Below are 14,001 nucleotides of genomic sequence, written 5' to 3' on the forward strand. Positions count from 1 at the left end.
CCCAGAGATCTCACCTAGGCCTGTATTTTACAGATGTGAATAAGTTGAACCAATTTGTAACCAACCTAATACGTCACTGTCAGTCTTTCTTTCTTATAATGTAAAACCCAAGCTAAAATCAACTTTGATCATGTACAATTCTATATTATTGCCACAAGCCACAGAAATGTATGCTAAAATCCACAAAACAGCAAAACAATAGCCATCCTAAATATTATTTAAGAACTTTGATAGTTTTAGCTGATATTTAGAGAGTTTGTCAAAGGGTTATGGTGGTTAAATTGCTGATTTTCTAAACATACGCCATGTCTATTTCAGACGCGTCACATCCATAACGGAATTTCGTCACATCCATAACGCTGACTTTTCCTTCCGAAACTCTGCATGAAATACAAAATATTTTAAACAAAGATTTTTTAATATTCACCTTGGACCCCTCTATCAAATGGATCTCTCCATTTCGACATTAGGTTTATGATTTCACAGAGTTTGATAAAAATGTACAGTCACCCAAGAAAAGTGATACTTTTTCTGTCACATCCATAACGCATCTTTTATTGGCGTTTTCTGGCATGCCCTAGATGTACTATGGGAATTGTTCTTGTTCTATCACTTCTCCAGTATGGTACAGCCTTAAAATATGCAACACCTGTTTAAATACTGGGAGACAATAAAACATGCACTGGGTCATTTGTTGCTATTTTGAGTTCAAGTGTCACGTCCATAACGCTGGAATTGCTCAACGACCAAGTGAACCACAACAAGAGTGCTCATTTTGTAGCGAGATTCTAGCAACACGAAATAAAATTCTTCCACGATATTATTGAGAGCTTTTGAATCTCATCTGAGAAAATGATTACTGCAAACATGAGCTGTTTTGGTTTTTAGTCTTGGTTAGATCAGCCCTGCCGATGTTGTTCAGCCGTGTTCGTCTCCTCTCCGTACTAAGCCTGAGTTTCCTCGCCCTCTTTCCGAATCACAGATGGAATTCGAAAAAAATCAGAACATGCCACAGTCACGAGTACTGTTGTGACCACAACCAGATTCAGCACAAAGATATGGCAGAGCTAAAAGAACGCTTAAAGCAGCAGAAAAACAAAGAGTTGCGCACGCGTGACTGTTTTGTATGGAATGTCGCTTGACCTCGCATTTGCATCTCTGCCGACATCCGGGTTTCTATTTTGCTTTAACGTCACCTTGCAAGTCAAGGATTGTTTCAGCCCTCAGGCTGTGTTCATTTACCAAACATAAACACTAACACACAGAAATCAGCGAGGCGTTGGTTGGAGCCATGTTGTACCTGTTGTTTAGAGTATATGGGTGTGTACACACACTACTCACCTAGCTGTCCTTTGACCCTAAGCAGACATGGAGATGACCCCACTGATGGAGGAAGAGGAAGGAGGAGAGAACTCTGAGGAGGAGAGCGCCAGCGAGCAGCCGCCACATGGCATCACGTGTGTCTGAACTTGGACCTCGCACTACACGCTATACTACGCTGTATACTACAACCCCAATTCCAAAAAAGTTGGGACACTGTGTAAAACAGAATGTGAAGATTTGCAAATCTTGTAAACCCTATATTTCATTGAAAGTAGTACAAAGACAACATATCAAATGTTAAAACTGAGAAATTTTATTGTTTTTTGAAAAACACATGCTTATGTTGAATTTGATATCAGCAACACGTTTCAGAAAAGTTGGGACAGGGACAACAAAAGACTGAAAAAGTTGTGTAAGGCCAAAAAAAACCCAACCTAATTTGGTTAATTGGCAACAGGTCAGTAAGATGATTGGGTATAAAAAGAGCATCTCGGAGAGGCGGAGTCTCTCAGAAGTAAAGATGGGGAGGGGTTCACTGCTCTGTGAAAGACTGCGTGGGCAAACAGTGCAACAATTTAAGAATAATGTTCTTCAATGTGATCCACAAATTCTTTGCAGTTTTACATCATCTCTGATCCATAATATCATTAAAAGGTTCAGAGAATCTGGAGAAATCTCTGTATGCAAGAGACAAGGCTGAAAACTGACACTGGATGCCTGTGATCTTCAGGCCCTCAGGAGACACTGCATTAAAAACAGACACGTGTCTGTAGTGGAAATCACTGTATGGGCTCAGGGACACTTCAGAAACCCATCGTCTCTGAAAACAGTTCATTACTGCATCCACAAATGCAAGTTAAAACCAGATATAAACAATATCCAGAAACACCACCACCTTCTCTGGGCCTGAGCTCTTTTACGATGGACTGAGGTGAAGTGAAAATTGTCCCGAGGTCTGACGAATCAAAAAGTAGAAATTATTTTTAGAAATCATGGACACCACGTCCTTTAGGTTAAAGAGGAGAGGGACCATCCGGCTTATCAGTGCGCAGCTCAAAAGCCAGCATCTGTGATGGTATGAGGGTGAATTAGTGCACATGACATGGGCAGCTTGTACATCTGGGAAGGCATCATTAATGCTGAATGATATATGCTACCATCCAGACAAAATCTTTTTCAGGGAAGACCTTCCTTCTTTCAGCAAGACAATGCCAAAGTGCTTTCTGCACATATTAAAACTGCATTACTCTGTAGTAAAAAAAAGTCCGGGGGTTAAACTGGCCTGCCTGCCTGCAGTCCAGACCTGTCCCTCATTTAAAACATATGGTGCATTATGAAGTGCAAAATACAAGAAAGGAAAGCCTGAACTGTTGAGCAACTGAAATTGTACATTAGGCAAGAATGGGACACCATTTCTCTTCCAAAACTACAGCAATTGGTCTCCTTAGTTCCCAAACGTTTACAGAGTGTTAAAAGCAGAGGTGATGCAACACAGTGGTAAACACGCCCCTGTCCCAACTTTTTTGAAATGCGTTGCTGACATCAAATTCAAAATGAGCATATATTAAAAAAAATCATAATAAAATTTCTCAGTTTCAACCTTTGATATGTTGTCTTTGTACTATTTTCAATGAAATATAGGGTTTACAAGATTTGCAAACATTGTTTTTATTTAGTTTACACAGCGTCCCAACTTTTTTGGAATTGAGGTTGGACACATTATACTGTATTCTATACACTATATAATGTTACATAAAATACACTGCACATTTTGGAACACACGATTCACTACACCGTATGTACATGCTACCCATTACACATGCACTATACCAGATATACACTGTACACTACCTACAATATATTGCACTGAGTACACTATGCACTACACAGTATGTACTGTGTACTGTCCACCATTACACACTGTACCCTCCACACTATACCCTATATACTGCATGCTGTACAGTGCAGACTATACCATGGACATGAGGCACTATGTCATATGCAGTACACACACTACATGCTTTATACTATACAGTGGTACTTGAAAGTTTGTGAACCCGTTAAAATTTTCTATATTTCTGCATAAATATGACCTAAAACATCATCAGATTTTCACACAAGTCCTAAAAGTAGATAAAGAGAACCCAGTTAAACAAATGAGACAAAAATATTATACTTGGTCATTTATTTATTGAGGAAAATGATCCAATATTACATATCTGTGAGTGGCAAAAGTATGTGAACCTCTAGGATTAGCAGTTAATTTGAAGGTGAAATTAGAGTCAGGGGTTTTCAATCAATGGGATGACAATCAGGTGTGAGTGGGCACCCTGTTTTATTTAAAGAACAGGGATCTATCAAAGTCTGATCTTCACAACACGTTTGTGGAAGTGTATCATGGCATGAGCAAAGGAGATTTCTGAGGACCTCGGAAAAAGCGTTGTTGATGCTCATCAGGCTGGAAAAGGTTGCAAAACCATCTCTAAAGGGTTTGGACTCCACCAATCCACAGTCAGACAGATTGTGTACAAATGGAGGAAATTCAAGACCATTGTTACCGTCCCCAAGAGTGGTTGACCTAACAAAGATCACTCTAAGAGCAAGGCGTGTAATAGTCTGTGAGGTCGCAAAGGACCCCAGGGTAACTTCTAAGCAACTGACGGCCTCTCTCACATTGGCTAATGTTAATGTTCATGAGTCCACCATCAAGAGAACACTGAACAACAATGGTGTGCATGGCAGGGTTGCAGGGAGAAAGCCACTGCTCTCCAAAAAGAACATTGCTGCTCATCTGCAGTTTGCTAAAGATCACGGGGACAAGCCAGAAGGCTATTGGAAAAATGTTTTGTGGACGGATGAGACCAAAATAGAACTTTTTGGTTTAAATGAGAAGCGTTATGTTTGGAGAAAGGAAAACACTGCATTCCAGCATAAGAATCTTATCCCATCTGTGAAACATGGTGGTGGTAGTATCATGGTTTGGGCCTGTTTTGCTGCATCTGGGCCAGGACGGCTTGCCATCATTGATGGAACAATGAATTCTGAATTATACCAGCGAATTCTAAAGGAAAATGTCAGGACATCTGTCCATGAACTGAATCTCAAGAGAAGGTGGGTCATGCAGCAAGACAACGACCCTAAGCACACAAGTCATTCTACCAAAGAATGGTTAAAGAAGACACACACTGAATTTATTTAGTTTTATATATTGTGCTTCTGAGTTAATGTTGCTGATCAATTTGAATTTATTATTATTTATTGATTTTATTTTTCAGTATCAAACGGGGCGTGCCCCACTATTTGAAAAGGACCGAATTAATCGGTTAAAAAATGTTTCTAGTTTAAATAAGTGTTTTTTTTTTTTTTAATTTTACAAATTGCAAGCACTTTGATGGACTTTAAATCTTTTCTGTTGTAGACTAAAAAACAATGTTAATAAAGTTATTCTTTGTTGTAAGTTGATCTGTATTTCTTTCTTTTTTTTGTTTTCTTTAATGTTAATAAGGCTACAATATTATGCAGAGGTGTACTTATTATCAGTACACCTAACACCATTGTTATAAGTCTTAACAATTTTATAGACAAATTATACTATTTATAGTCGCGGCGGAGAGTGGAGGGGCGTGAAATGTTTTCTTCCTGGGGGAGGCGTAACAGAAAATAATTGAGAAGTCCTGACCTTAATCCAATGGAAATGTTGTGGAAGGACCTGAAGCGAGCAGTTCATGTGAGGAAACCCACCAACATCCCAGAGTTGAAGCTGTTCTGTACAGAGGAATGGGCTAAAATTCCTCCAAGCCGGTGTGCAGGACTGATCAACAGTTACCGCAAACGTTTAGTTGCAGTTATTGCTGCACAAGGGGGTCACACCAGATACTGAAAGCAAAGGTTCACATACTTTTGCCACCAATATGTAATATCGGATCATTTTCCTCAATAAATAAATTACGAAGTATAATATTTTTTGTCTCATTTGTTTAACTGGGTTCTCTTTATCTACTTTTAGGACTTGTGTGAAAATCTGATGATGTTTTAGGTCATATTTATGCAGAAATATAGAAAATTCTAAAGGGTTCACAAACTTTCAAGCACCACTGTACTTTATACTCTATGCATGATACACTGTGCACTATGTACTGTAAACTTTACATTATACAGTATAAACTGTAACCATACACTACACGCTGTACACACACTACATTATACACTACTGTGGAATTACTTGATTTTTTTCCTTTAGTTTCTCTTCTGCTTAAGGTCTGTTTTTCTTTATAGACCCTTTTCAGTCACGTGACCTTCGTAAACGCGACCGTCATTTTGGACATGTAGTGGACTTCGGCTCAAATCGGTTTGAATGCGAGGAAGGCGACAAACATAAAAGAAAAAGGAGCGAGATGCAGAAAACTGTATTTACTAGTTTACTGTAATTATGATCTGGCAGCTATTTACACCGGATCCAGTGTAAATAGCTACCGGAGCCAACGTCCGAGGTTCCGGAGTGCGCTCGCTCGCGGCCCGGCCGGAGCCAGCGCGCTCCGGAACCTCGGACGTTGGCTACGGCAGCTATTTACACTGGATCCGGTGTAAATAGCTGCCAGATCATAATTACAGTAAACTAGAATGGAATGTTAACAGCAATGTAATGCCTTTTCTGGCTAATTTTATTCGTCTTACCTCCAACAAAGTGGTCACTACACAAGCGTTGGCATGCCGCTATCCATCTTCTCCGTCGGTCAGCATCTACCAGGATCCGATAAAATGATAACCCTTGCCTTGTTTGTTGATGGTTACTACATCCAGGTGCACAACAATATAGTGGCATGATGGAAGTCTTGCTGAAAATAAACACTTTCTTTGCTGCCGTTCCTCAATGTTGGCTGTGGTAAACTACTGGTAGTACATGTCCAAAATGGCGGCCGCGTTTGTCGTGATGTCACATGAAAAGGGTCCATACTGTTTCATCTTCCTCTGTTTGTGAGTGTATTCTGTAGGTATCCAGTTATTTAGCACAAGTTTAAAAGTCTCTGAGCACAGCTCTGGATTATGATCACAATAATCGAAAGAAATATTCATCTTGATATCGGAAGGGGTTTATTATGATTGCTTAGGGACTGGAAGTCGGAATTTCTGCTGCTGTGCATGTTAAGGATCGGTTGTTGATTCCTGAAACGTGGACTGAAAATCTGATTCTTTGGTGTCTTTGGATATTTGTAGTTAAGCCATAACAAATCTTGAATTGTGGGCACCGTCATAGATAACTTCAGTCACTTCTGATCATATCACACATTCAACTGACGGTCAATAATTACGCGTTTGCCGAATTAATTACCCGGGGGATTATGTCTGTTGCCTTGCTTGACGTGTTTTGCCGACTAAGAGCGGAATCTATTCCTAAAAACTTAAAGTATTCAAAGTCCATTTGATATCGCATATTACTGTTTTCATATCAAAGATGGCAGAGTGGGGAAATATAATCGCTCGTTTTCGATCGGAATCTCGGCAACTTTCATAAAATCCATCAAACATCTTTAAACATGATCAGTAAGTGCTCGTAATAAACATTAAGCGTTCTTGGATCTTGTGCTAAAAGACTTTAGTGCTAACTAACCCTAAACCATTCTGTGCCAGGGTGTTCTGACCCGATTATATCACACCGTAAGCGTGAGAATATCCGTAAGGAGACGGATGCGTGGTACAAGTTGTGATGTGAAGACTCTTTTCTCATACAGTGACCTAAGCCTGTCTGAACATTATTGTATAAATGACCTAAAATCCTGTTGCGTATAGTTTGGGGTTGGTAACAGGAAGGGAGGCAAGTTGCAAAACAGAACTCTGATTACGCGCCTGTATTTCACCATCTGAAGAACTTCAAATCAAATTCATCTCCAGACTTCTCCTTTCACATTTTGCATGTGACTGAAGTGTTGTTAGTAGTTTAGCGTGTATGAGTATGGTTATTTCTAATGCTAACAAGACCAATCTCTCTCTCTCTCCTCAGTTTCATGCAGACATTACTTCATCTGTTAAAGGGCAACATCGGCACAGGGCTGCTCGGATTGCCGCTGGCACTGAGGAATGCTGGGATACTGGCGAGTGGGATATCTTTAATTAATCCTGCTAATCATAACACTTGGTGTTTGTTTATTCTATCTAATTATATATAAACTTCTTTAGTCCAGTTAATTAGCTACTGCATATCTGATTAGAGATGGTTGCATAAACTGACCGGTCTGTTGCTTTTATTGCATTCGTTTGAAGACAAAGCACAAAATGTGTTTCGAGATCAGCATCATCATGGCAAAATAATGAAAAGTAATGAATTTTGTCCTCCACTGCAGAAGGACCTGGAGAGAAGAGGCCACGAGAAAAATTTCCTTAATTTGTGTGCACGACGAAGCCAAAACCTGCATGTAGTTTAAATGAAAGTGGCTGTAAAGATTAAAAAGTCATAATCATGAAATTGCTTCTCTCTCGCTATAGTTGGGCCCGGTGTGTTTGGTGCTGATGGGAGTGGTTTGTGTTCACTGCATGCACATTCTGGTGAACTGCAGCCACCAGCTGAGCGAGAGGTGAGTGTGTGTGTGTGTGTATACAACCCCGATTCCAAAAAAGTTGGGACAAAGCACAAATTGTAAATAAAAATGGAATGCAATAATTTACACATCTCAAAAACTGATACTGTATTCACAATAGAACATAGACAACATATCAAATGTCGAAAGTGAGACATTTTGAAATTTCATGCCAAATATTGGCTCATTTGAAATTTCATGACAGCAACACATCTCAAAAAAGTTGGGACAGGGGCAATAAGAGGCTGGAAAAGTTAAAGGTACAAAAAAGGAACAGCTGGAGGACCAAATTGCAACTCATGAGGTCAATTGGCAATAGGTCATTAACATGACTGGGTATAAAAAGAGCATCTTGGAGTGGCAGCGGCTCTCAGAAGTAAAGATGGGAAGAGGATCACCAATCCCCCTAATTCTGCGCCAACAAATAGTGGAGCAATATCAGAAAGGAGTTCGACAGTGTAAAATTGCAAAGAGTTTGAACATATCATCATCTACAGTGCATAATATCATCAAAAGATTCAGAGAATCTGGAAGAATCTCTGTGCGTAAGGGTCAAGGACGGACAACCATACTGGGTGCCCGTGATCTTCGGGCCCTTAGACGGCACTGCATCACATACAGGCATGCTTCTGTATTGGAAATCACAAAATGGGCTCAGGAATATTTCCAGAGAACACTATCTGTGAACACAATTCACCGTGCCATCCGCCGTTGCCAGCTAAAACTCTATAGTTCAAAGAAGAAGCCGTATCTAAACATGATCCAGAAGCGCAGACGTCTTCTCTGGGCCAAGGCTCATTTAAAATGGACTGTGGCAAAGTGGAAAACTGTTCTGTGGTCAGACGAATCAAAATTTGAAGTTCTTTATGGAAATCAGGGACGCCGTGTCATTCGGACTGAAGAGGAGAAGGACGACCCGAGTTGTTATCAGCGCTCAGTTCAGAAGCCTGCATCTCTGATGGTATGGGGTTGCATTAGTGCGTGTGGCATGGGCAGCTTACACATCTGGAAAGACACCATCAATGCTGAAAGGTATATCCAGGTTCTAGAGCAACATATGCTCCCATCCAGACGACGTCTCTTTCAGGGAAGACCTTGCATTTTCCAACATGACAATGCCAAACCACATACTGCATCAATTACAGCATCATGGCTGCGTAGAAGAAGGGTCCGGGTACTGAACTGGCCAGCCTGCAGTCCAGATCTTTCACCCATAGAAAACAGTTGGCGCATCATAAAACGGAAGATACGACAAAAAAGACCTAAGGCAGTTGAGCAACTAGAATCCTACATTAGACAAGAATGGGTTAACATTCCTATCCCTAAACTTGAGCAACTTGTCTCCTCAGTCCCCAGACGTTTACAGACTGTTGTAAAGAGAAAAGGGGATGTCTCACAGTGGGAAACATGGCCTTGTCCCAACTTTTTTGAGATGTGTTGTTGTCATGAAATTTAAAATCACCTAATTTTTCTCTTTAAATGATACATTTTCTCAACATTTGATATGTCATCTATGTTCTATTCTGAATAAAATATGGAATTTTGAAACTTCCACATCATTGCATTCCGTTTTTATTTACAATTTGTACTTTGTCCCAACTTTTTTGGAATCGGGGTTGTATATATATATATATATATATATATGTGTGTGTGTGTGTGGTTATCCTCACCATTTTACCATCTCGCTCTGTTTCAGGTTAAAGAAGTCGCCTCTTAGTTATAGTGAGACGGTAGCTGTTGCCATGGAGACAAGCTCCTCCCACTGCCTAAGGAAAGGTGCCAATTTTGGCAGGTAAGGCATCCCATCATGCCTTTCACTGTTGTAGCTAATATATTCTGACATAGCTAAAGTTATTTTGCCAAAGCTGTTTAATTTATTTCATCCAAGGCATCCATCATGGTTTTCTTTCCTCCCAGACTTTTTGTGAACAACTTCCTGGTTTTGACCCAGCTGGGCTTCTGCAGCGTGTACTTTGTCTTCCTGGCGGAGAACATCAAACAGGTACACACACACTTCCAAACTGAGCCATCACATCGTTAATGCTCATGTAATCAGAATAAAACCTTCCCAGATATCAGAACGCGGTGTCTTGAGTCTTGTCCGATCAGATTAAAAGCACCATCAAACAGGACAAGTCCATCATCCAGTCAAAACCCTGTCTCTCGTTTAATTTAAACGTAAGTACAGTTGTCCAATTAGTTTCTACTTTTAAACGTCAGTAAACAGGTACACGCTCTCGGCCAATTAGAAAAGACTCCTCATTAAACAGGCCCATGATTTCATCCAGTTCAATTAAAAACCCAATCCAACAGGTGCAAGCTATCATCCAATCAGAATCCAGTATTAGGGATTAAGTGCAATTTGTCGAATGTGTTCATCTGCACTTCTGATTTGTGTGTGTGTAGGTGATAGAGGGTCACTACGTTAACTCCTCCTCATCATCAGAAGCAGTGTTAGCAGTTTACTCCAACAGCTCAGATGTGGTTGGAGGCCCTGTTGTTTCCACAGCAACAGGGCTGGACCAGAGAGTGTACATGCTCCTCCTCCTACCCTTCCTCATCCTGCTCACCTTCATCAGGGAGCTGAGCAACATGGCACCTCTGTGTGCTGCAGCCAACGTCGCCATGGCCGCCAGCCTCGCGCTCCTCTACACCTACGTTCTCGCTGTGAGTGTGTGTTCGAGGTTTGTGAAAGAGTGTGTGCACGCGCGAGAGCGTGTGTGCTCATTGTAGGGTGTGGTGTTGTTTTTGAAAGTACAGGATATAAAGAAAAATAAGTATAATAAATGTTGTGTGTGTGTAGGATGTCGGTGACCCCAGGCAGCTCCCATACGTCTCCACATGGAATAAGTTCCCCTTCTTTTTCGGAACTGCCATCTTTGCCTTTGAAGGGATTGGAGTGGTAAGTGTGTGTGTGTGAGAGAGAGAGAGAGAGAGAGAGAGAGAGAGAGAAAATTGTTACCTGTCAGCTGAGTCTGTCACAGGCTTTCACTACAGGTCCCATCTTGCCTTTCTGCATTTTAGAGCTCCATAATGAGGCCCCTTATTTTTTTTTTTTATCTCTCTATAATGCATATCCTGGAGCTCTACCACAAGGCCCATCATTTAGCTCATTATGAGGACCGTCACAGAGATGATCCATTACTTAGCTCAGTCTAAGACCCATCACAGGACTGCGCTGAAATTTGTGAGTCCCAATATTTAGCGTAATACAAGGCCTATTGTGAAGCTCCACAATGAGGCTCATCATTTTAGCTTAGCATGAGGCCTGTCATAGAGTGCTACCGATAGGCCAATCACTTCTCTCCATCATTTAGTTCCATCCGTCCATTATCTGTAACCGCTTATCCTGTGTAGGGTCACGGGCTGGATCCTATCCCAGCTGACTATGGGTGAGAAGCGGGGTACACCCTGGACAAGTCGCCAGGTCATCGCTGGGCTGACATGTAGAGACAAACAACCATTCACACCTACGGTCAATTTAGAGTCACCAGTTAACGTAACCTGCATGTCTTTGGACTGTGGGGGAAACCGGAGCACCCGGAGGAAACCCACGGGGAGAACATGCAAACTCCACACGGAAAGGCCCTCACCAGCTGCTGGGCTCGAACCCAGAACCTTCTTGCTGTGAGGCGACAGTGCTAACCACTACACCATCGTGCCACCCATTTAGTTCCATATAAGGCCTATCATGGAGCTCCACCATGGGCCCCATCATTTAGTTCGATATAAGGCCTATCAGGGAGCTCTGTCACCAGGCCCATCATTTAGCTCAAGTATGATGACTGTCACAGAGCTCCACCATAAGGCCCATCATTTAGCTCAGTATAAGATCTTTTACAGAGCTGCATCATGAGACCTGCCTTTTAGTGCACTATGAAGCCTGTCATGGAGCTCCATCATGAGGCCCATCGTTTAGCTCAAATTTGTTGTAGAGTTACCCATGGCCTCGTGCCTGCAGCCGAAAATACTCAGTATTCGGCACTCTTGCTCATATGATATGGCTTAAGTGAACGCTGTGTGTGTGTGTGTGTGTGTGTGTGTGTGTAGGTTCTTCCTGTAGAGAATCAGATGCGTGAGCCAAAGCGCTTCCCCTGCGCTCTTAATGTCTCCATGGGCATCGTTACTGTCCTCTACGTTACCTTGGCAACACTTGGCTATCTCCGCTTCGGTGACGACATCAAAGGAAGCATCACGCTCAACCTGCCACATGACACCTGGTAACCACAGTTACGAAAATGCATTAAAACTCAGAGGTCAAACTAGAAGACAACACTTTTACAGGGTCACTGATATTCAAAGGAATATTTTTGTGTGCTAATATATGCATGAACTCTTAGAAAAACAAGGTTCCTCAAAGGAACCCCCTCTCATAGGGAAGCCCTGCTGGAGGGTTGTTCATAAGAACCTTTAAGGGTTTCACTAGAGGAACAAACCGAAGCATCCTGAGTTTATATACCCTCTGTCCTTGACTCTGTGGGTGTGCGCGCGCGTTACACTAAGTTTAAATGTCTTCTACTGCAGGTCTAACCTTCTGGTGAAGGTGCTCTACTCGTTCGGCGTGTTTGTGACATTTGCCGTTCAGTTCTTTGTTGCTGCGGAGATCGTGGTACCCGCTGTGTGTGAGCGTGTATCAGAAAGATGGAGACGACACACTGACTTCTGTACACGAACATTCCTGACCTGCATTACCTGTGAGTACAACACACACACCCTCACACACTCGGGTCTCACTGTACTTGCAGGGACCAAATGTTCAGAGTAATGTGACATTTCTTTTTTATGAAGACTTTCCATTGTCCTCATGTTTACTGTCGGTGATTAATGCTGTGCTACGCTTAAACCAGACCCAAACCTTAACCTCAGGAGGAAATATTTTGTCTCAAGAACTACATGAGGCCCGTTGTGGAGCTTCACCACGAGGCTCATTATTTAGCTCTGTTATGTGTTCTGTGGTGGGGTTCTACAATGAGACCTCTCAGTGGAACTCCAGGAATGAGGCCTGTCGCAGAGCTACACCACAAGGCCCATCATGTTGTTCAGAATTAGGCTTTTGGCAGAACAGAGTTCCACCATTAGACCCATTATGCATTTCAGATTGAGGCCTATGACCGAGCTGCACCATGAGACCAGTCACGGAATTCCATCATGAGACCCATTATAGAATTTAGAATTCTCAAGCAGCGCTCAACCATGAGGCATAGTATATAATTCAGAATGAGGCCTATGACAGAGCTCCTCGATGAGACTCATTCCAGAATGAAGGCTTCATCACGAGGCCTGATATTTAGCCTTAATCTTATGGTGTGTTATGGAGCTTTACTGTACGAACGTTGTTTAGCCGATTATCAGAAGCCCTGTTATTTATCTCTGAGCGAGATCTTTCACACAGCTCCACTAAATCAGAATGATATCTAGGACAGAGCTCTACTATGAGCCCCATTATATAATTCGGAATGAAGCCTGTTACAGAACTGTAACATTATTTTAGAATCAGTTTGTTTTTTTTCACAGAGCCTCACCGTGAGCCATGTTGCAGAATTCCACCATGAGGCCCATTATAGAATACAGAATGAGCTCTAATGTAGAGCTCAACCATGAGGCATATTATGAAATTCAGAATGAGATCTGTGAGAGAGCTTTACCCTGAGGCCCAGTGAACAGTTTTAGAATGAGGTCCATCGTAGAGGTCTGTTATGTCAGAATGAGGCCTGGTGCAGAGCTCTGCCTGGAGGCCTTGGATCTACAGTAGGTCAGGGTGAGGTCTAACGCTGAGCTCCACCCTACACCTTGTGGTAAGACCTGTTGTGGAACTCCACTGTCAGAACCATCGTTTAGCTCAATGGTTGGGACTCTTATTTATTTCTGGATGAAGTCTATGAGCCTCTCTACCTTGAGGCCCATATAACCTGTTTCAGAATGAGTTCTGTTTCAGAGCTCCACCATAAGACCCATCATCTAGTTTAGTATTAGAACTATAGCATAACTCCATGTAGGTCATCATATCATATAGTGAATGATCTCTAATACAGAGCTCTACTATGAGGCTCATTATTTAGCCTTGTGGTGTCATTTAGTTCAGAATGAGATCTTTGACGGAGCTCCA

General features: G+C 41.8%; 1 protein-coding gene across 2 annotated transcripts in view; it reads left to right on the forward strand.

Annotated features, from left to right (window-relative positions):
- slc36a4 (solute carrier family 36 member 4) overlaps positions 1-14,001 on the forward strand; it is a 44,058-nt gene that overhangs the window by 12,787 nt on the left and 17,270 nt on the right. Inside the window, exons 2-10 of one of the 2 annotated variants that reach the window (XM_060943359.1) lie at positions 1,364-1,457; positions 7,322-7,412; positions 7,804-7,892; positions 9,592-9,687; positions 9,813-9,897; positions 10,302-10,562; positions 10,699-10,797; positions 11,946-12,115; positions 12,420-12,589. In XM_060943359.1, coding sequence (XP_060799342.1) covers positions 1,364-1,457; positions 7,322-7,412; positions 7,804-7,892; positions 9,592-9,687; positions 9,813-9,897; positions 10,302-10,562; positions 10,699-10,797; positions 11,946-12,115; positions 12,420-12,589 — 1,155 coding nt within the window. The remainder of the gene's footprint in view (positions 1-1,363; positions 1,458-7,321; positions 7,413-7,803; positions 7,893-9,591; positions 9,688-9,812; positions 9,898-10,301; positions 10,563-10,698; positions 10,798-11,945; positions 12,116-12,419; positions 12,590-14,001) is intronic. The other variant, XM_060943360.1, reaches the window with a different exon arrangement.

Source organism: Neoarius graeffei, chromosome 16, assembly GCF_027579695.1.
Source record: "Neoarius graeffei isolate fNeoGra1 chromosome 16, fNeoGra1.pri, whole genome shotgun sequence".
Taxonomy (NCBI): domain Eukaryota; kingdom Metazoa; phylum Chordata; class Actinopteri; order Siluriformes; family Ariidae; genus Neoarius; species Neoarius graeffei.